This window comes from Sander lucioperca, chromosome 7 (genome assembly GCF_008315115.2).
Source record: "Sander lucioperca isolate FBNREF2018 chromosome 7, SLUC_FBN_1.2, whole genome shotgun sequence".
In the NCBI taxonomy this organism is placed as follows: Eukaryota; Metazoa; Chordata; class Actinopteri; order Perciformes; family Percidae; genus Sander; species Sander lucioperca.
The window spans coordinates 9,478,134-9,502,891 of record NC_050179.1 but is presented as its reverse complement, the minus strand read 5'-3'; the positions used below and the strand labels follow the sequence as shown (position 1 = coordinate 9,502,891).

The 24,758-nt window shown below is 38.4% G+C and overlaps 3 protein-coding genes across 3 annotated transcripts; 2 read left to right on the top strand and 1 right to left on the bottom strand.

The window, feature by feature from the left end:
* The first annotated feature begins 666 nt into the window (after window positions 1-666).
* Window positions 667-2,564, top strand: si:ch73-330k17.3 (IGFBP domain-containing protein). The gene is made up of 4 exons (XM_031283212.2): window positions 667-1,120; window positions 1,933-2,020; window positions 2,107-2,302; window positions 2,425-2,564. The coding sequence occupies exons 1-4, from the start codon at window positions 793-795 to the stop codon at window positions 2,482-2,484; spliced, it is 672 nt and encodes a 223-aa protein (XP_031139072.1). The 5' UTR covers window positions 667-792; the 3' UTR covers window positions 2,485-2,564.
* Window positions 2,565-5,215: 2,651 nt separating this feature from the next.
* parp16 (poly (ADP-ribose) polymerase family, member 16) lies at window positions 5,216-12,195 on the bottom strand. Its single transcript, XM_031282871.2, has 7 exons — window positions 11,929-12,195; window positions 10,560-10,756; window positions 9,512-9,649; window positions 9,221-9,427; window positions 7,212-7,383; window positions 6,528-6,672; window positions 5,216-6,099 (listed from the first exon to the last, which is right to left on the bottom strand). Exons 2-7 carry the CDS (start codon window positions 10,746-10,748, stop codon window positions 5,964-5,966), a joined length of 987 nt encoding a protein of 328 aa, XP_031138731.1. The 5' UTR covers window positions 10,749-10,756; window positions 11,929-12,195; the 3' UTR covers window positions 5,216-5,963.
* Window positions 12,196-14,193: 1,998 nt separating this feature from the next.
* Window positions 14,194-23,854, top strand: scamp5a (secretory carrier membrane protein 5a). Its single transcript, XM_031282872.2, has 7 exons — window positions 14,194-14,460; window positions 15,329-15,412; window positions 15,572-15,691; window positions 16,652-16,808; window positions 16,903-17,004; window positions 18,534-18,651; window positions 20,863-23,854. The coding sequence occupies exons 2-7, from the start codon at window positions 15,406-15,408 to the stop codon at window positions 21,049-21,051; spliced, it is 693 nt and encodes a 230-aa protein (XP_031138732.1). The 5' UTR covers window positions 14,194-14,460; window positions 15,329-15,405; the 3' UTR covers window positions 21,052-23,854.
* Window positions 23,855-24,758: the final 904 nt, after the last annotated feature.

The window sequence follows — 24,758 nt, the reverse complement described above, 5'->3', positions numbered from 1 at the left end:
TGCCAAATAAGTGCTGTTACTTTGTTATAAGGCTGTTTAATTAAAAAAACAAAACAGAAATGCTGCATAATGCTTTGCCTCATTCTTAAAGTGCAAAGCAAGTCATTTTTATATTTAGTTGCTGTTGAAATCACAACAATTATGAAATGTACCTTTTTATGTTGAATAAGCTGGTAATTATTTGATCACCTTGCAATCCCATTGTGTCTGCCTGAAATACATAAGTGTGATTTATGAGTTAACTTATTGTTCTCTTCAGCTGCTTTCCACTCTGTAAAAAGAAAGCCAGAAAAAAAAAGGGCATTTATATTGAAACCTCCATTGTAACTTTGTATCTTTTATTATGTACACAACCTGTCTGACTTTTGATTTAGAGATACGAAACTTACGAGATGTTCTGATCAGATAACCTGCTTTTGTTCTTTCAAGAAATAGGTCATTACCTGATTGTAGGTGTGCACTGAATTGCCCCTTCCAGAGGTCATTAGACTCCAAATACAAAGGGGGCCAGTCTTCATCAGACTTATCTAGCAGGTGTTCAAAAGGAAGAATTATTTCAAAACAAAATCACACTGTTGATAGTGTGAAGATAAGACATAATTTACTGTGTATTTAGAGTTAATCCACCCAGTGAAACCCCCCCTGTCCTTGTCTATTGGCTGCTGGTGGGGGGTGGAGGTTGTGGCTCATAAACTATGAAGCCTTGCTGGTGTGTTATACCAGGGGCCGACATGTATATAAAAAGTGCTGCCAGGTGTTCTCACCTCAAGTAGAACATTTGGTCGTTTAAGGATGTGGATGCTCTTCTTTTTGAGTGCCTTGTTGAGGGTGTTGGGGTCACAGGAAATGCCTTCTGGAGCATCTCAGCAGCTTCAGGCCCTTCATTGCCCGCCCTGCGAGCAGATACACTGTTCCTCCCGGCGGACACTGAAGCTCCAGTGTAAAGGTGGTGTCACGACAGGTGTGTGTGGTTGCTGCCCCGTCTGTGCCAGAGCAGAGGGAGAGACCTGTGGAGGAACATGGGACTATCTGGGCAAGTGTGATAAGGGACTGGTGTGTGTTTACCAGGACTCAGCAGCTGACAAACCAGACCCAGAGCGCAAAGGCATCTGTAAAGCAGGTGAGATTATGGTTTATAACCTCAATTAGTAACAAGCAGGTCATGCGATGACCTTTTAATCATTCATTAATATAATATGCCACAGTGAGCCAAATTTATTGACACATTAATCCCCCATTTCATTTCATTTATATGAAAAAAGATGCAGCAATCACAAAAAGGCAATAATATAAAACATGTTGTAATATAAATTCTCCATTACAAGCAAACAAGTCCTGTAGTCAAAATGTTAATTAAGTAAAAGTACAGAAGTATTATTAGTGAAATGTACTTAAAGTATAAAATATAAAGTACCAATCATGCAGTAGAATTGTTATTTTTATAATAATGTATAATTATTACAGATTCATTCAAATAAAAGCTGCATTTTAATGTTGTAACTGTTGGAGGGGGAGCTAGTTTTGATTATTTTATATACTGTATTATATATACTGTTTAACCTATAGCAATGCATTATTCTATCACACAAAAAAGAACAAGATTTTCCTATGAAATTCAGTATCATTTAGTATCATTGTAGTGGGAATGGTGCTAATGTGGTAAATCTTGTTTATGAGCTGTGAAGACTGATAGTGTGGTCAAAGCTTCCTTTGATTCAAAGGTTTCTGCTAACAGTTAAGCCATAATTACACCGCTTATCTCCTCATGGTGAATAGAGTTGTCACCGTTATCGATATTGTATCAGACGTAGTACGAGATTAGAGATATTAATGTTTTGTTACTGGACGGGAAAAGATGTAAATATTAAATTTGAATCATCAAATATGCCTTGTGAATTGTTTCTTATTCGGTGTTTAAAATGTTTTGTGCAGTGATTGAATCGTTGGATCCAGAGAGCTGTCACCCAGAGTGCACCAGGGAATACTGTCAGGCCAACCCCTCGGAAATCTGCGCTGCCAGGTGACTAAAAAAAGGAGAAGACTTTTTTCCTTTAATATCTTCTTGTGCTGCATTTCTAACAGAAATCTGAATGTCCTGCTCTGTAGGTTTGTCTCTCTGGAGCAGATAGCATGCCATGGCTCCTGCCAACACACCTCCTGTTCAAGCTGTCTGCTGCTGAAACCCCCATCATGCCCTCAGACCTGCACCCCGTCTGATTCCTCCTGTCTACACCACTTTGGGAAGTGTGTGCACAATCACCTGACAGCCACTCATAATACTGTATGCCACAACAACCTACAGGTAGGTGGGGGAAAAGCACGAGAAAGCTATGTTAATAACCTGTATTTCTTCATTATACTGTACTGCCTTAAAGCACTTCAAGCGTTAATCTAACACTCAGTGTTTCTTTTTTAACTCTGTAGAGTCATCCTGAGGGGCATTTTCTGTGTTTGGTCCCAGCCTGTCTAAACCCAACAAAGTAACTACCTTTTGTAAAGAGAGGAAATCTTCACTAGTTCATGTAGCAAAGTGCAAAAAGGCAGCTATCTATAAACTTTGTGTATAACTTGAAAATTCTTTTTACAACAATCTTATTTTGTATGCAATGTAAACATGAATATAAACATGTAAAACATAATTTATTATTAAAGCATGAGGAATAAAAATGACATGGCATTATGTACTTTCTTTGGTTTTATTCTTCTAGTGGGAACATTGGCGATGTTTTACCCTTGATGACTGGATTGACCGTTTACAGTATATCACTTGTTAGGGAGCTTGTGTGGTACATTTTAGCATTTGTTTTTATATAGTTTATCGTATGTTTTGTGTATCTTATGTTTAAGCCTGTGTGTGCTCTATGTTTTTACCTTCCTGCAAGACACATTTCCCCTCACGGACGAAAAGTTAAGTTTAATAAGATTCAAGTCATCAGTACACAAATCCACCTGCTTTGAAAAGTTCTCTATTGAAAATGATCAAACTCCATGCATTTGGTCTCAATTAATCCCACAATGCAACAGTGTAAGATACAGTTTTGAAGCGTGGCTCTAGAGATGGCCCTATCTGTTTGTCACTTTGGTACACACTGAAATATCTCAACAACTTGGATGGATTGCCATGAAACTCAATTGAGACATTCATGCCCCCCCCCCCCTTAGAATAAGTCCTCTGACTTTTCATGTAGCATCACCATCAGGTCACAACATTGTGTCCAATACTTTGGTTCATGACCAAATTCCTGTAAAACTGACGATATTCCAATCAGCCTCAGCTGTACTTCATGTTAACTACTAATTAGCTAATGTTAGCATGCTAACATGCTAAACTAAGTTGATGAATAAGGTAACCATTATACCCGCTTAACATCATCATAGCCATTTTGAGTATGTTAGCATGGTCATATTAGCATTTAGCTCAAAGCATCTTCTCAAGCTTAGTCTTCTACAAGTAACTCCCTTTATAGTGAATGTTGAATCATGAATGAGTGAACCAGTTTGGACACCTGCATTGGAATAAGTAGAAACAATGCTAACCGGGCAGAGAAATGAAGTGGAATCATTCAGATACAGCAATGTAGTAAATGTAACCATCATATCAGTCTAGCACTGATCGGATTGTTCCCATTTTGGAGAAGAGAAGCATCTTAAGTCCCCTCTGCCATCGCTGCCCCCCTGACAGTTGATGGTTATTGAATAACAGACGGTTTATGAGGCAGCAATAATGACGCTTGTACGGAAAGGGAATAAAGTGTGGACTAACAATGGGCAGTTTGTTCTGTGTCCTTCAAATGTGAGTTGTTTCTGAAGAGGAGAAGCAGTTTATCTGAAAGATTTCACAATAAGGAATCTGTTTTTATACCAAAACAAAGGCCTGCCTTTTCTTTCATCTTCTAACTTGTCAGTCAGTTGCATCACTAAATCACCGTGATATCTAAATAATACTGTATCTGGTGTTTATCAGACAGAAAAGAGTGTGCAGCTCCTTGTCCTGTGTCTGTAATATTAGATAAGCAATTATGCTTAAATGAATGAAATAATTGTTAAATACAAGGTACTCTAATTGTTTACAAATCTGCCTATAATAGACCTACCAGAAAAAATATATATAATATTTAATGCTAAAACATCACAAACTTTCCTGTTGCCGGGACAGGATCTGTCACCAAAGCAGGCCGCCTCTGTTATCAATCCCAATAGACGTCACTTTTTTTTTTTTTTTTTTTTTTTACTGATAAAAACAACGGATAACAAAGGGCCATCTGCGTGCCAGCGGTAATAAATGTGCCCCTGTCAGAGGAAACCCATGTTAAAGTTTTAACAGAACACAAAACAATAGAAAAGTACAACAGACTATTATGAAGGAGTGACCTTCAAGTAGATTTTGATGTACGGGAAGCAGCCGCAGAGCTTTCTCTGAGACATGATTAATCTCTTGGAATATTGTGCAATATTCCTTTTAAAGGAACACGCCGACTTATTGGGAATTTAGCTTATTCACCGTAAGCCCCAGAGTTAGACAAGTCGATACATACCCTTCTCATCTCTGTGCGTGTTGTAAGGCTGTCTGACGGTTCCAGCGGCATCAGGCCAGCACATAACATGCAGGTGAATGGTTCCAGTAATCCTACTGCTCCGAATAAGTGACAAAATAACGCCAACATGTTCCTATTTACATGTTGTGATTTGTAGAGTCACAGCGTGTACAAAAAACAACGTAACATGAGACACAGCCATCTTCTAACTGTAAACAAACCGGGAACTATATTCTCAGGCGGAAGAATATAGTACTTGGGCGAAATGATTTGCTTTGCAGCAAGCCTGCCTGAGAATATAGTTCCCGGTTTGTTTACGGTTAGAATATGGCTGTCTCATGTTACGTTGTTTTTTGTACACGCTGTGACTCTACAAATCACAACATGTAAATAGGAACATGTTGGCGTTATTTTGTCACAATTCGGAGCAGTAGGATTAGTGGAACCATTCACCTGCATGTTCTGTGCTAGGCTAAGCTGCCGGTGGAACCGTCAGACAGCGTTACAGCACACACGGAGATGAGAAGGGTATGTATGGACTTATCTAACTCTGGGGGATACGGTGAATAAGCTTAAGTCCCAATAAGTCTGCGTGTTCCTTTAAGTCAACCACTACCACTTTGAAGATTTTTTAAATCAACTTTGTAAGAAACTAACCTCACTCAAACCATTCAAACAACTTAAAAAGTATTGTTTTATTGGTGTCAAAAATTGTAACAAATTCATTCAATCAGAATGTGTTGCCTTTAAGTGAATATACAGTTTATTAAAAGCATATCTAAAATTATTATAAATGAGGTTTGTGATCCAAATGCATGCATTTAGAACCTCATATTTTCCTTTATTAAACCTTACCATTATATTCAATACCTTAAAGTTACACTTAAATAATGGATTATAAAAAGGTCCCTACCCATAACTGAGTCACACAAAATCATAACATTACAAAGTAAGAATTTAAACTGGGACAAATTGTCATTAGAGCCTGATCAACAGATCAGGAGTCACTGGCACTAATGAGTCAATGCGAGCTAATGTAGTAATATGTCTCTGAACTTAAGACCTAACAAACTAAAAAAAAGACAACTTAATGCTTGACCCTTCGCTGTGCACTTATTTCAACAACATGATGTTTTTTTCTTTTAACCCTATGGTTAGTAGGACTGTGTTCTCTCAGGACTAAACCCACATGTAGATATTATTGGGGAAAAAACAGTGTTTAATAAACCAAACAAATTACAGATGAAAAATTGCATAACAATTTCAAAATGCAGCATTGTCTTATTACCCATTTCATTTGTACAAATAAAGAACAACTGTAGAGAGAAAACAGTATAAAAAGGTGCATAAAACTTTATCTCCAGTCAGTCTGTGATCAGGAAGGCATGGGGGATAACAAACATCCAGGCCGTCTGTTCTGTTGTCTTGTCACCTGAACAGTCTGTTCCAAAAGGATACGAAGGTGTTGGAGTTAAAGGCACCGATGAATATGAGCAGCAGAAGGTAGAGACTCATCATGATGGCAAAATGGTGCCTGAGGAGCCAGGACGTGCTGCGGGAACGTCTGAAGAAGAAAAACACAAAAATGACCTTTTATTTACCAGCAGCAACAGAAACTGGCTCATGTACTTATTTTTTTATTTAGTTTCCAGAAACACAAGAGGCCTATATTGTACTATGGTTGTAGTTCCTATATATCAAAAAAATCATATGTTGTTTTTAAATTTACTTATTTCTGTTAGCTTCTGAGACGCTATTTCTGTTTTATATTTCCATTTCCTTTTATTTGTAGAGAGGCAGCAAAAAATATTTCAAACATTTTTATTTCTGCCAAAGGTTTAAATAACCAGCTCGCTGGGCGCCTTTCAAGTCTTTGAAAGAGACCATCCCCCACTGCTGAGGCTAACAATGGCCTTGCCGAAACAACATGTGTAATGTGGCTTATAAATACTTTATAAGCATTTACATCCTTTACCCACAGGTGACTCTTACCTGGACAGGTGCCTCCTCTGAGAGTAAACAAGCAGGTACTTGACTCGCAAAAGCTGATTGTTGGTGACTACAAAGTACTTCTCCGGTACGTCCCCTCCTTCGCTGTTCTTTGCTCTTGAGCGCTGACGGTCAATGGTTTCAGAATCTGAAATGGGAAACGAGTTTTAACATAGAGTGTGGATCGGGCCGCATTTTTCTGTCCGAGCCCGGCCCGCGTCCGACAGAGCAGTAACCGAACCCGGCCCGAGCCCGACAGGAATTAAGATATTTATGTCTGAGCCCGACACAGTTAAAATCTAATTTTTTTCTCATACTAATGACACATGTACGTTTGTTTGTGGAAAGCCCGCTTTTATTAAGCAACTGTAGGAAGGCATTCGGAAATGTCAACAGATGAGCGCATCAGTGCACACGAGGCAACAAGCGCACGTTAACACAGGTGCGCACCTACATAATAAGCTTTTTTAAATTTAAAATGTTCAATGCCTTATCGCGCTGATGTGACCGAGCCCGACCCGAACCCGAACATCATTTCTAAATATCAGTCCGAACCCAGACCGGCCCGCCGGGTCCTGACAGGCTCGGTTCGGATATCCATCCTCTATTTTAACATGAAGCGATTTAAAAATCAGCGTTGCAGGATTTTAAATGTGTTTTATTCTGCGAGTCACACGGTTTACATACCTTTTTTCTTCACCTGGCACTTCACATCTGGGTGATCAATGACTTCGCACAAGGCAACACAGCTGAGCAGTGGACCCAGGAGACTTTCTCGCCAGCCGCTGCTGTGGGGACTGTAGAGGACAGCCATGCTGAGGTCACTGGTGAGGTAGGTCCCCTCTCCAAACACTGAGTTCTGCACAAAACATGCAGAAAAGAAACCAGATCGACTGAGCTTTTGTGTTAGCAAACAACAGATATCTCAACAGCTCCGGGAAGTCTTAAGGCCGATTTATGCTTTTGCATTAAATTGACGTCGTGGTACGTACGTAGGTATGTGGAGCTACCGACCCTACCACGGACCCTATGTCGTAGCCTGACGTGCATCTCTCAAAAAAATGTAACTACACGTCGTGGCGTGGGACGTTGATTGGCCCTGACTTGGTAGCGTTGCATTTCCCCCTACTCATTTCCTGGTTCTTCTTCAACATAAACAACATGAAATCGAGTAGAGGGATAACTTTTCCTGCAACAGATTTCCGACTGTGGTCAGAAAGCACTGAGGACACACTTTGTTTCTCTCACTATGCCTCTAGTTAGGACTCGCTCCGAAGCTAATCATCGTCACTCTCTCACTCGCTCTACCACACACTGCCCGTGCACACACACGCTGGCCCTGCTATTCTCTTAAAGAGATCGACGCACACACCAACGCACAAGTATAAACTTCAGGCCACTTATGTAGGCTACCACGAAAGCTCTGCATGGAGCCTTCACAGAACCATAAATCAACCTTTATGCATTATATTGCACAATAACAGGTCTATAAGGGATGATTTTATTTATATTTATATATATATATATATATTAGGTTTGTCAGCATTAACGTGTTAATCGCGATGCGATTAAGGGCCGATCATAACGCATTAATCGCATGCCGGGATTTATTAATTTATTTTACACTTCACTGAGCTTGGCATGGTGCCTAACAGGCTACTATTTTGACCATTTGCCGCACCTTTACTTATCATCAAGCTGCCATACTTCCTCCTGCTGCAGGCTGCAGGCATGATGGAGAAAGACAGCAGCAACACAACTCTGAATGGAGCTTTTTATTTTCTAAAACTCCCGGACGGCTCGTAGACAAGTTGAAAGCCATATGTACGTTGTGTAAAGCCGAATTAAAATATCACCGAAGCACGTCAAGCTTGAGCTACCACCTAGGAGCTAATTAACGTGACTCAGATTGATGCTACCCACTAGCATGCTACACACTCAGGCAAAGCAGTATTCTGGAGAGTGCTACTTGCCGACCTATGGATGAAACCAAATCCCAAAATAATTACTACGGCTCTTGCGAAACGGGTGGCAACTAACTGCAGACCTGTCAGCATCGTAGAGGACTCAGGTCTTAAAGACATACTACGGTTGGCATGTTCTGACCCGTCTCATTGCCGTCGAGTGGGACAGTAGTTTCACCATACACAGCCTGTACGAAACGGAGAAAGCAGCCACAGTGGAACTGCTGCAAGGTGCTGCAAACACTGTCTCATTAACCGGTGATCACTGGACGTCAGTGAGTAATCAACATTATTTAGGAGTTACTAAACACTATATTGACTCTGGTAAGGATAGGGATTTTTAGTTTTTTAGTAAGGTACTTGGAGGAATTGTGCAATAATGACAGATTCACAATTTTTTCTTTTGTTTACACTAAATAAATAATAACAAATACAAATCTTAAAGTAAAGTTCATAAAGTAATTTTCTTTGCATTCATTTGATTCCCAATCAAGATCCACTGGTAAGAATGGCTTTCCATTGTTAATATGTACTTAAAAACAGTTCTGAAATGCAAAATAATACAATTTAACCATGTGATAAAATATGTGATTAACTATAGAAATTCAGCGATTAATCGCGATTAAAAAAATTAATCGTTTGACAGCCCTAATATATATATATATATATCCACAATAATAAAACCGCCACTTTGTGCTACAGAAGAGATGAAACAGTGATGACTGCACTAACCTTGTTGAGGTGACAGTGCAGCCCATTGTGAATGATTGAGTGGAAGTTTTCCAGGCGGCTCCCGTGGAATGCATAGAAGACGTCTCTACCTTCCCTCATCTTCTCAAACCTGGCATTCATCTGATCACAGTACTCCAGGGCAAACAGGAAGTCTGGCACAGGTGCAGAAATCCCTTCATTTTCCGTCAGGTTACAAAGTTTGGCATACTGGAAGAGAACGAAGAAACTTGCTGTAAACAAAAAAAGCAAGTAGTAAAATACATTTCTGTATTTATACTTGTAGTGATGTACCTCATCTTTCTGTAATGTCTTCACAGCAAAGCTCTTTGAAGAGAGAATCCAGTGTGTGAGAGCCAGATGATGATCTCCCTCTCTGGGTCGTAGTCTCACCAGCTCTCTCACACCAGGCAAAGAGTGCACATCTGCCAACTTGAGAAGAAAACTAACTTTTGTTGCTCATATTGCCACAACAGGAGTAGCCACACCTGTCCATAGTAGGTCTCATCTTCCCTTTCACTGTAGGGGGAGCTGTATTGTCTTTGAATGTGTCTCTCTGACTGTCATCTCTGAATGAATGTCATCACAAATGTCTGTATTGCATTTGTCCATGTAAGTGTTACTATATTATGACCATGCCCACAGAAACCAAGATACAAATCTGTAATATACAGCATATGTACACTGCCAATCTAAACATTCTGAACACCTTTAGTGTTGGCATTTTTTGATGAAAATGTTGGAGACATGCTCATTGCAAATAGCCTAAAATCATAAAAAATACTGTAAAGTGGATCAGAAGATTCAACCTTTCCTTTCTCAGAGTAATATAAACTTACTTTTGATAAGTCTGACACTTTAGTCACTTAAGGTGGCCCACCAATGACATAAATATATGTTTTTAAGCACCTTCAAAGATCTTTGGTCCTAATCTGTGCTTTACTAAAGTGTGTGTTGAGTTTTGTTTTATTGTAAATAAACAGTTTTGTTTATTGTTCCTATGTTTCTCGCCAATTATATATTTCTTATATCTTTTAAACATTTGCAAAGCCAAATGTAGTTTTGTTCTCACCTTTTGTTTACTGACAAACTGCTGCCTCTAACAGCACATTACTGCCACCAAGTGTACGTGTATAATGCCACCACCATTACTCATGGTGTGCATGGGCATTCTTTCTTAACAAAAGTAAAAAGTTAAGTTTTTCTCAATTACTTGCTGCCTTTATTGCTTACTTATTATATCTAACATTAAGGTACTTCAAATGATGTCTGTGCTTGATATTTGCTACAATATAGGGTGTTTAAAAAGTGTCTGACTGTCAACTGTGTATATATATCTTACCAGCTCCTCAAAGTCCTTATTGTCACCACTTATGTATCTAGGGGGAAAGGGTCTGAGCAAAGAGTCCCTCTTGTAGTTCTGTGCAGCGGCAACAAACAGGCTGCAGCGGAGGTCTGCTGCTACTGGGTCTCTGTGCAGACAGGAGCACACCAGCTCTCTGACTGCATCAGGTGGGAGCGGTGGCTGCATTCCCAGCACTGCAAACAGAGGTGATAAGATAGCACACAAGGGAGCAAAGTCAAAAATTAAGTTATGTGTTAAAAGCACAGCAAGTACCTCATGACAACGTCTGAGAGTGCTAACAGAAATTAAACACTGTTATGTTGTGCCAAAATGTGTACTCCCATCCAAATCTGTTTGTTCCTGATTGATTGTCTCTATCACAATTCCCAGACACCAAATGACTTACATGATTAATTAATTAAAATGACTTGTGTTAATTCTGCTCTAACACCATCGTAGTTTAAAATGTAAGGAGGGGGACCCATATTTTGGCTGTATGAACCGTCACTTTATCTTCATATACTTTCACTTATGAACTGTTTACACCTCTGTATATACAGTATATGTACTTCTCATTATGCATATATACACATAACATTCCTTTTTACATTTGGTTTTATTAATTTGCAATACTGTCTACATAAAATTATATAACTATATTATTTCATTTATTATTTATTTATATTTTAGCCCTATTTTTTTATTTGTTCAGATTTTGCTTTTACTTGTGTGTTGTTGTCTTTTGTATTTAATGAGCCTTGTTGGAGGTGCCTGAGGCCTGAGATTTCCATTGCCAACGACTACTTTTGTTATTGTTGTGCTTATGACCAGACCGGTATACGTGCAGTTTAGTGTCCCAAATTCCCCATGCAATGTCCTTAATTAATTATGAACCTGCTAAACCACCTGTGCTAACCTAACCCTACCTCTAACCTTAACCTTAACCTGTCTAAAATAAGACCCTCATCATTTGGGACACTCAGTTTTTGGAAAATAATTTGTGACTTTAAACTGCACGTAAGCCCTGAAGCTGTTCGTAAGAGACCCAACAGGTCAGGTAACTTGCTAAGATTAGCTCATCTACTAATTGAGCAATTCAACACTTGCCAGTCAAGTTAAGCACTATGTATGTTACTGCTGTGTTAGGTAGCTAAGCAAGTAATGTTGTCCCTTTACTAGCATAGGAAAGTAGGAAGCTACGTTAGCTTACGTTAGCTAAGCTACAACAAGTGCAGAGCTGATCATATATCTGTCACCGGGTAACGTTACTGATTATGTAAAACACACACGTTAGGAATACATCCCTGTGGCACACAGACCTATTTTACATGACAGACACTAGTTGTATATCATTATTTGCACTTACCTTCAGTCGTGCTCAACTCATAGCACTGCAGGAAGAGCTAATGCTAGCTGAACGAACTGCTGCGTTCATGCCAGTGCTGTAGAAATAGCGTAGAATTATGCGATTTTCGCGCATGGACGAAACGTGGCAGATAGCGAATGGGAAGGCGTAGAGGGCCGTGTCGTTAAATTAATATAGCGGAAAAGCACACACCTAACTTAGGTAAAATAGTCAATACATGTCTTGTTTGCGTTTTTCATCTTCGTTCTATTATGTGCCAGAAGCACCAATAACATAAAATTTACGAAGAAACTTGAATGCAGCATTCCACACAGGCTACTGGATGTCCAGAGAGCTTTTTAAGTTTCACAGCAGAAAAACAAAAAAATATTTTTTATTTTTTCCCTGCCCTAACAGCTTCTCAGAGCCATGGGCAGACTTTGTCAGATACAGGGGCGTCAAAAGCAGAAACCCAAAACAAAAAGGGTTTGGTAGATTGTAAAAGAAGCAAAGCAAGCAAGCAAAGTTTATTTATATAGGCCTAGCATATTTCACAGACACCAGACACAAAGTGCTTCATAGGCAAAGAAATAAAATCTAATACTGTCAAATAAAAAATAAAGATAAAACTATGAGACACCATAAAAGGAGAACAGCCTAAACCTAAAGCCTGCTTCTTAGCTGCCTTTTAAAAGATTCCACAGAGAGAAAGCAGGCACAAACATGCATAAACTTAAATCTTGTATTCTTATGTCTTTGAAGAAAAATATGTATCATTAGACACATACTTACACAGGTTTTGTAGTTATGGGGTAGATACAGGCGTGTGTGTGTTTCATTTTACCCTTAAAAAAATAGGCCTACCACTTTTTGTATCCAAGACTAAAAGAGCAGGGGAGGTCAACTTGTGACTAAAACAGGGCATGCTATAGCCTACATTCTACTTTTACAGTTCAGAGCTGACACATTACCTGAAGACTATTTTGATGCTGACATAAGGTCTGATTTAAAAAATCTTTTGTGTGTTGAGTAAAATCTGACCTTTTACAGCCTACAATCCATCATCCTAAAGCTTACCTTGACACTGACTCCTAGTCCTACCAACACAAAGGCTTTTGTTAAAAAAAAGATAAACCAATCTTATTTGTCATGAACCTGCACAGACAAATCAACTGAAATCTTCCAGCAATCTAAATTACAAAATGTGATCTTAGAATTAAAGGATTCTTGCTTAGGCTGGAATTAGAAAAACATGTGCATGCTTTAATTTCCAGCAGGACAGACAACTGTTACGTTCTTTTCTCATTCTTGCCGTCTGAATCTGGATCTCATGCACCTTGAGCTCATTCAGAATTATTATGTTACAGTCCTAACAAAGACAAAGAAGTAAATTAATCTAAAACATTAAGTAAAATTAAATCTTCTGCTGCTTGTCTATACATCTTTTGCCATACTCTCTCATGCTCTCTGCTTCTCAGATCATTAGTGGTCTGCTGACCATTCCAAACTAAACATGCATGGAAGTGAAGCATCGTGCACCATAAAGCTTGAACAAACTTTCAGAAGATGTAAGACCTTGACTACCCTCAGGAAACATTGTAGGCCTACCCTTTTTTGTGAAGCATAAAGGGTTTATAAATGGTTCCTAAATAAGTTACTAATACTTTTATAAATCATGTTATTAAGAGCAACTTTTGGGTTGCCAGGTTGTGAGTTTCTCACTTTCTTATAAGTCAAAGGAGAGAGATTTTTCACAACCTGGCAACCCCAAAGTTGATCTCAATAATGGTTTATAACTGATCTATAAAGTATTTGTAACTAATGTATCAATCATCTGATAATAAAGGCATGAGTTACAACGTATAAACCCTTTAAGGGTTATAATATGATAATAAAATAATCTATTGAAATAATTATTAGAATTTGGTACTGCAATTATTCTGGTATTCTTCACTGCCTTTCACTAAACCATGAGCACTAAACATTATCCCCTTGCACTTACAATACTTACAATTACAAATTTTGTAATTATTTAGTTGTTTTACCTTTTTTATTTAATATTGTTATCAATTTTATTTGTAGCCTATTTCAATGTTTTATGCTGTCTTTTCTGTTTGTTTTATTTTATGCTTTACTTATAGTTCTTTGAGTTGTATCCCCTGTGATATTATTATCCCTCAGTTTAGGACTGCCATAGGCTACACCTTTTTCTTTTCCGCTGTGATAGTAGCCTAGTATATTTAATAATGTGTTAACAGGCAGCCAATCAGATCAGATCGTGTAATGCCTTCTCTGATTTTCAGCACTGTGGACAGCATCAGGCAGGGGCGGGGCTTGTTGAAATATTCCGTTCCGATGTGCGTAAAGAAAAGACCTTACGTCACGTGACCGCCTTTTACTCCCAAACCCATCATTTGGGAATAACGTAACATATTTCGGTCTGAGCAGCGCCAGATCTGGCCGTTTCCTCCAATGTGTTTGAATGCAGATTAATCCAGGATGCTATTTAAACAAACGGAGGGATTCTAGCGACATTCTCGAACTAAACTGGAGGTAAGGCATTTTAATCACTTACATGTATTAGCCCACAGGAGGAGGGAAATTAATCTATTACAATAAATGGGATTCTAGCTTCAGTAAAACCTGTAAAATCTGTATCCTGTGTGGTTTATTGTGAGGAGTTTGGGCTTGACCTGCTCAGCGTCTGAATGATGAGGAAGCACCGATGCACTATGTCGCACAGGCTGAAGGACGCTTCTCCATCGTTTGTGATCACGATGCACTGTGTCTTACTGCATCATCACTGCCCTCCGCCCAAAACAAATACACATAGAAGACAGTTTTTTGCATCATTGCATAAAAACCAGTCTGTCAGTCTGTTATTCATGGCAGTGATTGCTTTATTTTGTGGCAGAATAATGCCCTTCAGAACTATGCTATTCCACATCCACCATCAAATTCATTGAAACGTGGCTTAGAAACACAATCAAATATAGCTTATTGGCAGGTTTAATAGGTAAACAAATATCTTTATCATATGAAGTACAATCTGTAAACTCTGTAGGCCTGTAACGCCTTTTTGCGCCCATGGGTTATGAATATGCTACATTAGGAATCGCGACAAGGCCACACAGTATCTAACCGCGCGGATTACACAGCTGTAATATGTGGCCAAAAATCATGTTTGTCTCTGTCGATTTAATGAATGATGCAGCAATAGCGATGGGTGCACTGGAAGGGCTAGGCACCACCTCTAATCAAATCATGTTGGGATTTAAACTTAAGTAGTTTATTCCAATGAAGTATGTACATGCATTCACAGGAAGGCCTATGGAGGTCTGTGGCCCTGTTGCCTAAAGAGAGCAGTGTGAGCGAGTGATCATGCTGCCCTTAATAAAACAGCTCTGTTCTTTCTCTGCAGTTTGGTTTTCAAGGCAGCTGAGATTGAAGTCTGCGTGCCTGCTGTTTGCAAGTGGAGGAAAATACTGAACGGTCATCATGGCAGGTAAGCTTTCTTAACTACATTGTGTGCATGTGATTTTAGAGTCTAAGCATAAAACCAATCTATTTACAAATTGTAATCCTTCATGCAGCTGTCTTGATTTCTTTATGTATTTGGTGTGTGGGCATGGCATCTCCGTTGAACTGTTTCTTTGTGCCCTAGAAAACAACTTCCCTCCCCTGCCGCGATTCATCCCTCTCAAGCCATGTTTTTACCAAGACTTCAATGAGATCCCAGACCAGCATCGCACAATGTGCAAGAAGATCTACTACCTATGGATCTGTGAGTGTACCTGCAGTAAAAGTTTGTGTATCGACTGTTGGTGTGCAGTACAGTTTTACATTCAGGCCTATTTCAACATTTTTGTTCAAAGTATAAGGTATAAGCTGTGAACTTTTCCACCGCTTCTGTGCTTTCATGCCAGTCACTTTGTTTTACCCAAAACATCATGAGACCAGATTGACTGGTCTCACTGTCACAGACACAGAGCCAGTTAATATATTTTCAATTTTTTGTGTGCATTTTTATGCATAGATTGACATATTGTGTCTAAGTTTGTTTGACACATTTGCTATTTGCTCTTTGTTTTGAGAAACAAAATCTTTACAAATTTAAAACAGGAGATCAGGTTGATTTTTAACAACAACACCAGCTAATTTAATGTGAGGATTTGCTGCTTTTCTTTGTTGCAAATCATTGAAGATTGAATATCATTGAGTCTTGGTCGGAAAAAAAAGAAGCAAGATATTTGAAGACATCTCAGGCTATGGGCAACTTGTCACGATTTCTTGTGGTTACATAGACCAAAGGACTAATCTATTAATCAAGAACATAATTGGCAGATTAATCAATTTAGAAAACAATTGTTAGTTGTAGCCCTTAGTGATAACAGTACATAATAGTAATGTGTCAAATTGTAATATTCACATGAGCATCATGGTATCTTTTTCATTATCACATAGGTTCTGCCATTTGAAAACAAGAATGTAAGTCTGGTTAATAAGTAGATTAGTCTACACAAAATGTTTGGTACTTGTAGAGTAGAAACTGTGTGCTGTGTGTGCTACATTATAGCTTTAATATAGAACTGAAAATCTGGTGTTGAGTAGTTGCTGAAAATCATAGTGATTCAATCCTGCTGAATTATGAGTAATGCAGCCTGTCGGGTATTCACTATAGAGGCTTTTGTTTTCAGTTTGCCATGTTTTGGTCATCCTTGCACCTTCTCTTTGATGTTGACAGTGAATAGTGCCACACTGGCTGTTAATCTGATTGGCTGTCTGGCGTGGATGTGTGGAGGTGGCGGGGTGACCAACTTTGGGATGGCCTTCCTGTGGCTTATCCTCTTCACCCCCTGCTCCTACGTGTGCTGGTTCAGGCCCATCTACAAGGCCTTCAAGTGAGTTGGTCCTACTCTGAGCTTACTCAACATTTTGTACCTGCTGTTCTGCTGGATCACATGATTTCTGACGTTTATTATTCTCTCTATGCAGGACAGACAGCTCTTTCAACTTTATGGCTTTCTTCTTCGTCTTCATGGCCCAGGTGGTGATCAGTATTATCCAGAGTGTTGGCATTCCAGGCTGGGGAGTGTGGTAAGAGCTTTGACAAACACAGATATCTAATATGTTTGACATGAAGCATAAATACAGATGGGTGACAAATTGTTCATTTAAAAAAGTGCCCCCTGACAAATTGTTCATTTAAAAAAGTGCCCCATGACAGAAGTTATGGGCCTTTTGTATATTCATTTTATCTTATAAATATTAATGTTTGTTTATTAACTGGTCCCTGGCTTCTTGTCATTTTGCAAAAGTGTCTCTCAGGCAAAGCACGTTGAGTATCTCTATCACATCTGAGGAATAGCAGGCTTGGACCCAAAAGTGCAGAGTGTGGAGGCGCAGAGGCAGTGAGCAGTTTTAGAAGGTTTATTTAAATGAAAAGGCTTACAATGAAAGGTGTCCTGAGGCAGGCAGGCAGGCAAAAAGGGAAGTCCAACAAAATTCCAAAAACCACTTGAAAAAACTAAAGACTAGGAAACCAAAAACCACAAGGCCGAAGAGACGCAGGGAATGCCAACAGGAGAAACAACGATGAACCAACAACAGACACAGAAAGCAAGACTAAATACACAAGGTAATAAGGGTAGTAATTAGGGACAGGTGATATGAGGGATGAGGAACAGGTGAAACACATCAGGACGGGGAAGACAACCACAAAGGTGAGAAAACACAAGGCAGGAAGTAAAACAAGACATGACTCAGGAGAAACGGAGAAACTACAAAATAAAACAGGAAACTGAAGCATGAAAACATACAAATGGATAGAACAAGGAAAAACAGATAGCACAGAAAGAACACGGGTAACACACAACCATGACCAAACAACAGGGAAACATTAACACACAGGAAATGAATAGACAACATAAAAGAGGAAACTAAGTGACATGATAGTGGGAACAATACTACAAGGACTGATAACACAAAGACAAGCTGACAAGGGTGAGACAAGCAGGTAAGGACTACAGAGACACATGAGGCAACAAACAACAAGGAAACAGGGAATGAATACTAAAATCAACAGTGGCCTGCCTCAGACAATATACCTACATTTGTTTACATTTTTGGCAAATTGGGACCATTAAAAGTATGCTGAATTCGCTACTAGCAGTCGCTGTTTGTAATGTGCCCATGGATTTACAGACCACTATCACATAACTTTGATACATTTCATGGAGCGTCTTTATTCTGTGATTTCTAAGCAGGTTTTTGCAGCAGTTTATTTATTTTTTGATGGAGAGATAATGCTGTCCTCAAAAATAATTCACACTGAATCTAAAAAAAAAATGTCTATCATATCTGTTATGACACTGAGGAGAAATGCAAGAATTGGCGCTAAGGGTTAATTGTACTGGCATGAACCTGTCTCTTCATATCATGCAATATAATATGTCTCTCCCTCTGCTCCCCCCCATGAACTCTCCCACGTCCCCCTGGGGAGACACAGTTTAAAAAACCTCCACCTAAACTAATAATTACACATATTTTCAAACTATTTTGTATTGTCATTGGTCATGAGTGCCATAGGTGTGAAATGTTACTAACTCTTTTGTTGTTCCCATCAGTGGCTGGCTAGCTACCATCAGTTTCTTCAGCACCAACATTGGCTCCGCTGTGGTCATGCTGATTCCCACCATCATGTTTACTGCGGTGGCTGTACTGTCCTTCACCGCCCTCGCAAAGGTGACCTTTACATTTCTCCTCTTCTTTAAGTAAAAGAAACTCTGAACTGTTTTAGCTTCTTCTCCAGAAGTAGAAAGTATGTCATTTGGTAAAAAGGCTCTTTAAAGTTGAACTGAAATTCTTGTGTAAGGAATTATAAACTATTAAGATACTGCTACTATTATTATACTATTATACTACTATTTTGCATTATTTTCCATTTCTCAAAAGAGGATAAGACCGTTTTTTTGACATTTGTTGAGACATCTCCAGCTTTAGTCTCAGCTTCAAGCCTCTGGGTGGGCGTTTCACCTGGCAATGGTTGGTTGACTGACATTTTAGGTCCAGTGTTGCTAGGAGACACACTAGGAGTATGGCATAACCTTGTAGCCTACATACCCTGATACATGTCTTTGGTTATGGACTCATCAAGCTGTTAAGTTTGTATTCCACTCGAAAAGTGGAAGCTAGCAAACTAGGCTACATAGCTTCGACTCAGAAAGTAAAAGCTAATTAACCTAGCTTTCTAATGTTAGCACTGATTCCGTTCAAGTGGGAATTACTTTTTGTTTTTGTTATTTCAGCACCTGCTGAATCACTGCCAGCTCCCACACACTCACTGTTGTGCCACATTGTACAAAGAAGGGGAGGTCGAGCTAGCATTAGTTGTATTTTTATTTCATTAGTCCAACTGCAGTGATGGCAAATCGGTCTAAAATAACAGCAACAAGTAGGCTAACCCTAGTACTTGTTATGTTAACCAGTGATTCGTATCCAAGTCGATTAGCAAACAATTTATCTGAGTTGGCACTAATGTAGAAGTGACTGGAAACCAAACCAATATGGATGCCTCACATCAGCCAAACACCATTGTTCAGTGTAATTAAAGGTCCCATAGCATGAAAATTTCACTTTATGAGGTTTTTTAAAATTAATATGAGTTCCCCCAGCCTGCCTATGGTCCCCCAGTGGCTAGAAATGGTGATAGGTGTAAACCGAGCCCTGGGTATCCTGCTCTGCCTTTGAGAAAATGAAAGCTCAGATGGGCCGATCTGGAATCTCCTCCTTATGAGGTCATAAGGAGCAAGGTTAACTCCCCTTTCTCTGCTTTGAGAATCAGAGAATTTGGCCCGCCCATAAGAAAGAGAGAGACATCATGGCTTGCAAACAAGCAAAGTGGCAGTTGGTCAAGGCCACACCCCCACCCTCCACCTTCCCCCCTCTCTCCTCCTCAATAGCATTCAAAGCTACAGACACAGAAATGGCACATACTAAGGAAAGCTCATTGTGGGACTGGCTCTAGTGGCTGTAATTCTGCACCAAGGCTGAATTTCGGGAAAGAGACTTCAGATACAGTATTAGGGAACCACTGAGGCCTATATAAAAGCATCCAAAAAGCAGCATGTCAAAGAACCTTTAAAACTAAATTTAATTGATATGATGTTATTTTGTCAGTGCACAGTACTTTAATCCTCACACAACCAACTCTAATCATATAACCTTCTTGATGATGGGAACTTAAGTCATTGACATAGTATTCAGTCATATACAGTTTCTCGTCTTTAAAGTTTTTAACACTCTTAAAGTTCCACCCAGTTAGGCTAAATTACGAAGAGAGTTGGTCAGATAAAAAGAAGCATATTTGTAAAAACATATTTTATATAGTTATAAAAGTTCTGTTTATGTGTAGAAGGTTAGCTAGCTAAATCTGGATCACTCACAGAGCTATAAGGCTAACTTAATTCAAAATATTCCACCCTCCTATGTCTGTAGACCAATATAAACCAGTCCACCAATAAGGATAATTATTTGAGTGCCTGATGGCCAATATATTGTCCTGATAGTTAAACATGTCAAAATTCTTATATAATGCAAAAAACGTGAAAAATCCATATTTTTTTTCCAAAACTGAGGTCAAAATGTTGCTGAATAATAAAAAATAATTTGAGTGCTCAAATCACAGATGGGTCCAAGCAAAGGCTCTGTCACCCGTCACCCGGCTGGTGGCCACCCACACAGACCCGACATCATCAGTGGTACAAACAAATTCATGCCATCTAGAGAACACTTATGTAGGGGGCGCTATCACTGCATGTAAAAAAATAAAAAGTTTCTTTTTTACTTCTTAGCAAAAATTATTTGAATTCAGTTTCACTTTAATACTGTAGATATTTTTTCCTGAAAGACAGTAATAATGGTAAAATGCCTTTTATATTACAACTTCTTTCGCAGGTTCATAACTTATACCGTGGCAGTGGTGGCAGCATGGGTAAAGCCCAGGAGGAGTGGGCCAGTGGGGCCTGGAAGAACCCCCACGTCCAGGAGGCAGCTCAGCAGGCGGCCATGGGAGCTGCACAGGGAGCCATGCAGCAGAACCAGTACTCAGCAGCTCCCACCTACAACTACGACGATCCGATGTAGGGCAGATGAGGAGGCCAGGCTGCTGAGTGGGAGAGATAAAAAGGGATCAATTAAGAACACAAATCAGAATTAGGTGCCCTTCATTACAACACTGTACAAGCTGAATTCAACCAGAACAATGTAGAGAAAAGTCATGTTTTTGGTGGAAGTGTACTTTTATTGAATTCTGACACACATGGGAGTTAATAATTTAAGTCACTTCACATCTAAAATAATAGACGGTTATTTAAAAAGCTGTTTTTTTTCTCTCTTAAACTGCTCAACTTTAGCTGGTCAATGTGTGTAGCTTTCCAACGGAGACACATAATATAGCTAAAACCCATCCTCTGAGCTTCATCCTTTTATTCAGGTAGGTTCACCTGTGGTCAGCACAGTGACTTCTCTGCCTATGCCTGTGTCCCACTTTTAAAACATCTTTTAATTACCGTTGTAATGTGTTTTTTTATTTAAAGTAGTAGCTATATTGTTAAGAGTTTTACTTTCATTAGCCTTAGGGTCACCAAATGCTAAATAAATTTGCTGATAACAAGTCTCAGTAGAGGGATGGTTTGACAATTTGGAAAATACGATTATTTACTTTTCTGCTGAGAGTTGGATGAGAAGATAGATACCACTCTCATGTCTGAGAGTGGTATCTATCTTCTCATCTAATTCTCAGCAAGAAAGCAGATGATGTCAAATGATTCCCATGAAGTTTAGGGTACAATTAAACCTTTAGTTATTTATTCTGGAACATATCCTTTTAGATACTGGCCAATCTTTTTCTTACTATCTTAACTTTGTTACTTTTTTGTTGAAAAATACAAAGTTGAACTTGGCCAAAATCTTCATATTTTAAAAAATTGCAAATTTAACAGGAAGATGAATAAAAGGACCAAATACTTTGTCTCTGACATGATTTAAATCATAAGACATTTGCTGGAAGTGATATCTAGCACAAAATGTATTGAGCATGTAGTTTTTCCAACTCAAAAGCTTTTAAATCCCAGAGAAAATAGTAACAGTTCATGTTTTGGTGACCTGATTGTGTTTTTTTCACTGATGTGAAGTTGCTCTGCGTCAGTGAACCTTTCAACATTTTTATTTAACATTCTCAGGAAAGATGTGATAGCGGGTTTTAAATTCTACCTGTAAAGCCCTAAGAGTGTCAACATATCAGGCTTGTCTCCTTTTAATCACCATTATTCATTGGTTTTGTCATTACACACTGGTTATGTGTTTAGTAGGTTGATTTCAGTGAAATGAATGATTATTACATGTTAAAGTGATGCACATGCAGTATTTAGGATTGCAGTTCATTGGATAAAACATTCCAAATCAACGTTGTACAGGTTAAAAGTGAATGAAAACCAAAACAATTGCAGGACATACAGTAAATATTAATAATCATTGTTGTAGGTGGTCATAGCATTGTATGAAGTTTTCACCCCTTTGGCAAATTCTCCCACTTACCCCTACATGTAAATGCTTAAATGAAGCTCTGGATTTCAGGCCTTATTGTGTCATTTCGTGGCTGTTGGTGTTATTCTATGAGTAGGTGTAATATGATATTTATATAAAAGAAAATATAAAATTCAAGCCAGTTATTTCTTCATGAGGTGAAATTGAAAGAGGGAATATCTGTGTGTCGCCGTTCAGTCAGAGCCTGTCATATTGATTTCAGTGTCACTCAAGTCTTCTTTGAAAACGTCTTTAAGATTCAGTAGATGGTTATTACAGTAATATAGTATTAGACCTGAAACAGATGTGAAGAATCGTGTCTGAATGATCGTTATTTCAAAACCTGTGAGTCGTCTTGTCTGATTGTGATGATGTGGTATTCAATAGACTTTTACTTTTTAGTTGTTGTTTTTTGTACCAACCTATACATTTTATGTGTATTTTGGATGATGTGTGGATGAGTTTGAAGCACATGTTTGTTGGCTTTCAATAAGTGTAGGTAACAGACTTTGAGTTTTTATTTTTTTTAATTTTTATTATAATTTAATAAAAACTTAGATAATGTTTGGCACCTGTTGACATCAGTGCAAACTAAATCCACAGTGGAGCAATACAAACATAAATATATTAAACAGTAGACTTAAGGATCAAGTGGGATCCTGTTGTGCAGGCTTCAAATAAAGACAAGCGTAACATAAACTGTTATGAATTAATAAAATGGGCCTGTGTTGACACCACTTGTATAATTTTACAAATGCACATTTTCACCAGCAGATGCACACACAGTAGTTATGAACCCTGTAAACTGTACCACCCACACGCTCATCTGTTAGCAAATGCTAAAAGTTTAGCTGATCAGTTCTATAAATTAAGTGTGAAGTCTGCCAAAAGATGAACAAACTACTTTTCTGTGTATAGCAAATTATCAAGGTGAATTGTGAATCAGTCCAAACTTTTCTGCCATATGTATATACAGCACGGTTAATGTGATTATGAAAACTACAGCTGTATAGGTATCATGCAGCAGGAACTGCAGTGTACTGGATACTACTAATAACATTTAATGCTGCTGTATCAATGCTTCTGAAAGCCATTTCCCATTAGCTCCCACGTGTACTGTATGTTGTTTGATATGTATCATCATGTATTATATCATAACTGGATATAAATATATAATTACTTGAGGTGAGGAAAATATTTGTCATGGATAAACACATTCAATAGAAACATGCTCTAATTAGGTAAATGAAATGTTTGAGGAGGCTGTGTCTCCATGAGTGAAGTAAATGAGGAATACATTTTTGTGTATTACTTTTGTATAATTTGGTCTTACCCTAATAGATATTAAACAGTTCTTGTTGCATCCTGTTTTTTTATTTGATGAGTTTGCACACAGGTCCTACATTGCTGTAGAAGAACCATGGATCTTTAGATTAGGTTATTTTTATGTTTAAAAAAAAACAAAAAAAAAACTGCCACAATACTTAAAACAAGACTGTTTTATCTAATAAAATAACGGAAAGCAGACCACAGCTAACATACATTATAACACCCTCCTATCCAAAAAATAATAATTCTAAGCTTCATCTGGCCTCAAACAAAATGTGAATTATTTATTGTGCCCGTGGTTAAACCTGAGTGAAAATCTAATTTAGTGTACTCTGAACAGAGTGGCTCCTACTCTTGATGAATACTGAAATGTTGTTAAAGTATCGAATCACATCAGCAACAACTCCAAAGGCCTCTAATGAATAGTTTGATTTTAAAGGACAGAATAACCTGTTTTGAAAGTTAAATTAAATTCAAAAAGCATTTTTTCTCAAAATAAACATGCTGCGTGTTGTAGTTAGACTCAGGCAGGAGGTGTAATGTACAGTATACAATAACTTTGTTTATTTCACACAAGCTAGAGCTAGACATGACTTCTGCTTTTCAAAGATTTGGGAATAATTTGGGCCGATGTTCCCACTGTCATGTGAATTGTAACTAAGTAGACTATATTTACTCAAGTACTGGACTTAAGTACAGTTCTGAGGTACTTGTACTTTACTTGAGTTACTTATTTTGCAGGTTATTTTTCATATAAAACATGATCAGCTTCTAAAACATAATACATTGCTCAGTAAAAAAACACCAGCTCCCTTTTGAAGTCATTTTCGTCTGGAATTGAGTCCTGAGTTTTATTTTCTTATGAAAAGTAAAATGTTCTACAATCATAATCATATAAGTGCCACAACCTGCCTTACTCTTTCTTGCCTCAATACAGA

Bases quoted from the DNA above. Each gene is read 5' to 3' on its own strand.
- si:ch73-330k17.3 (XM_031283212.2), top strand. From the start codon at position 793: ATGTGGATGCTCTTCTTTTTGAGTGCCTTGTTGAGGGTGTTGGGGTCA. The intron at 1,121-1,932 runs GTGAGATTATGG...TGTTTTGTGCAG, and splicing joins CAAAGGCATCTGTAAAGCAG to TGATTGAATCGTTGGATCCA. The intron at 2,021-2,106 runs GTGACTAAAAAA...CCTGCTCTGTAG, and splicing joins TCGGAAATCTGCGCTGCCAG to GTTTGTCTCTCTGGAGCAGA.
- parp16 (XM_031282871.2), bottom strand. From the start codon at position 10,748: ATGCAGCCACCGCTCCCACCTGATGCAGTCAGAGAGCTGGTGTGCTCC. The intron at 9,650-10,559 runs GTAAGATATATA...TTTCTTCTCAAG, and splicing joins ATAAGGACTTTGAGGAGCTG to TTGGCAGATGTGCACTCTTT. The intron at 9,428-9,511 runs GTACATCACTAC...GTTCTCTTCCAG, and splicing joins AGACATTACAGAAAGATGAG to TATGCCAAACTTTGTAACCT.
- scamp5a (XM_031282872.2), top strand. The intron at 17,005-18,533 runs GTAAGAGCTTTG...TGTTCCCATCAG, and splicing joins ATTCCAGGCTGGGGAGTGTG to TGGCTGGCTAGCTACCATCA. The intron at 18,652-20,862 runs GTGACCTTTACA...CTTCTTTCGCAG, and splicing joins CCTTCACCGCCCTCGCAAAG to GTTCATAACTTATACCGTGG.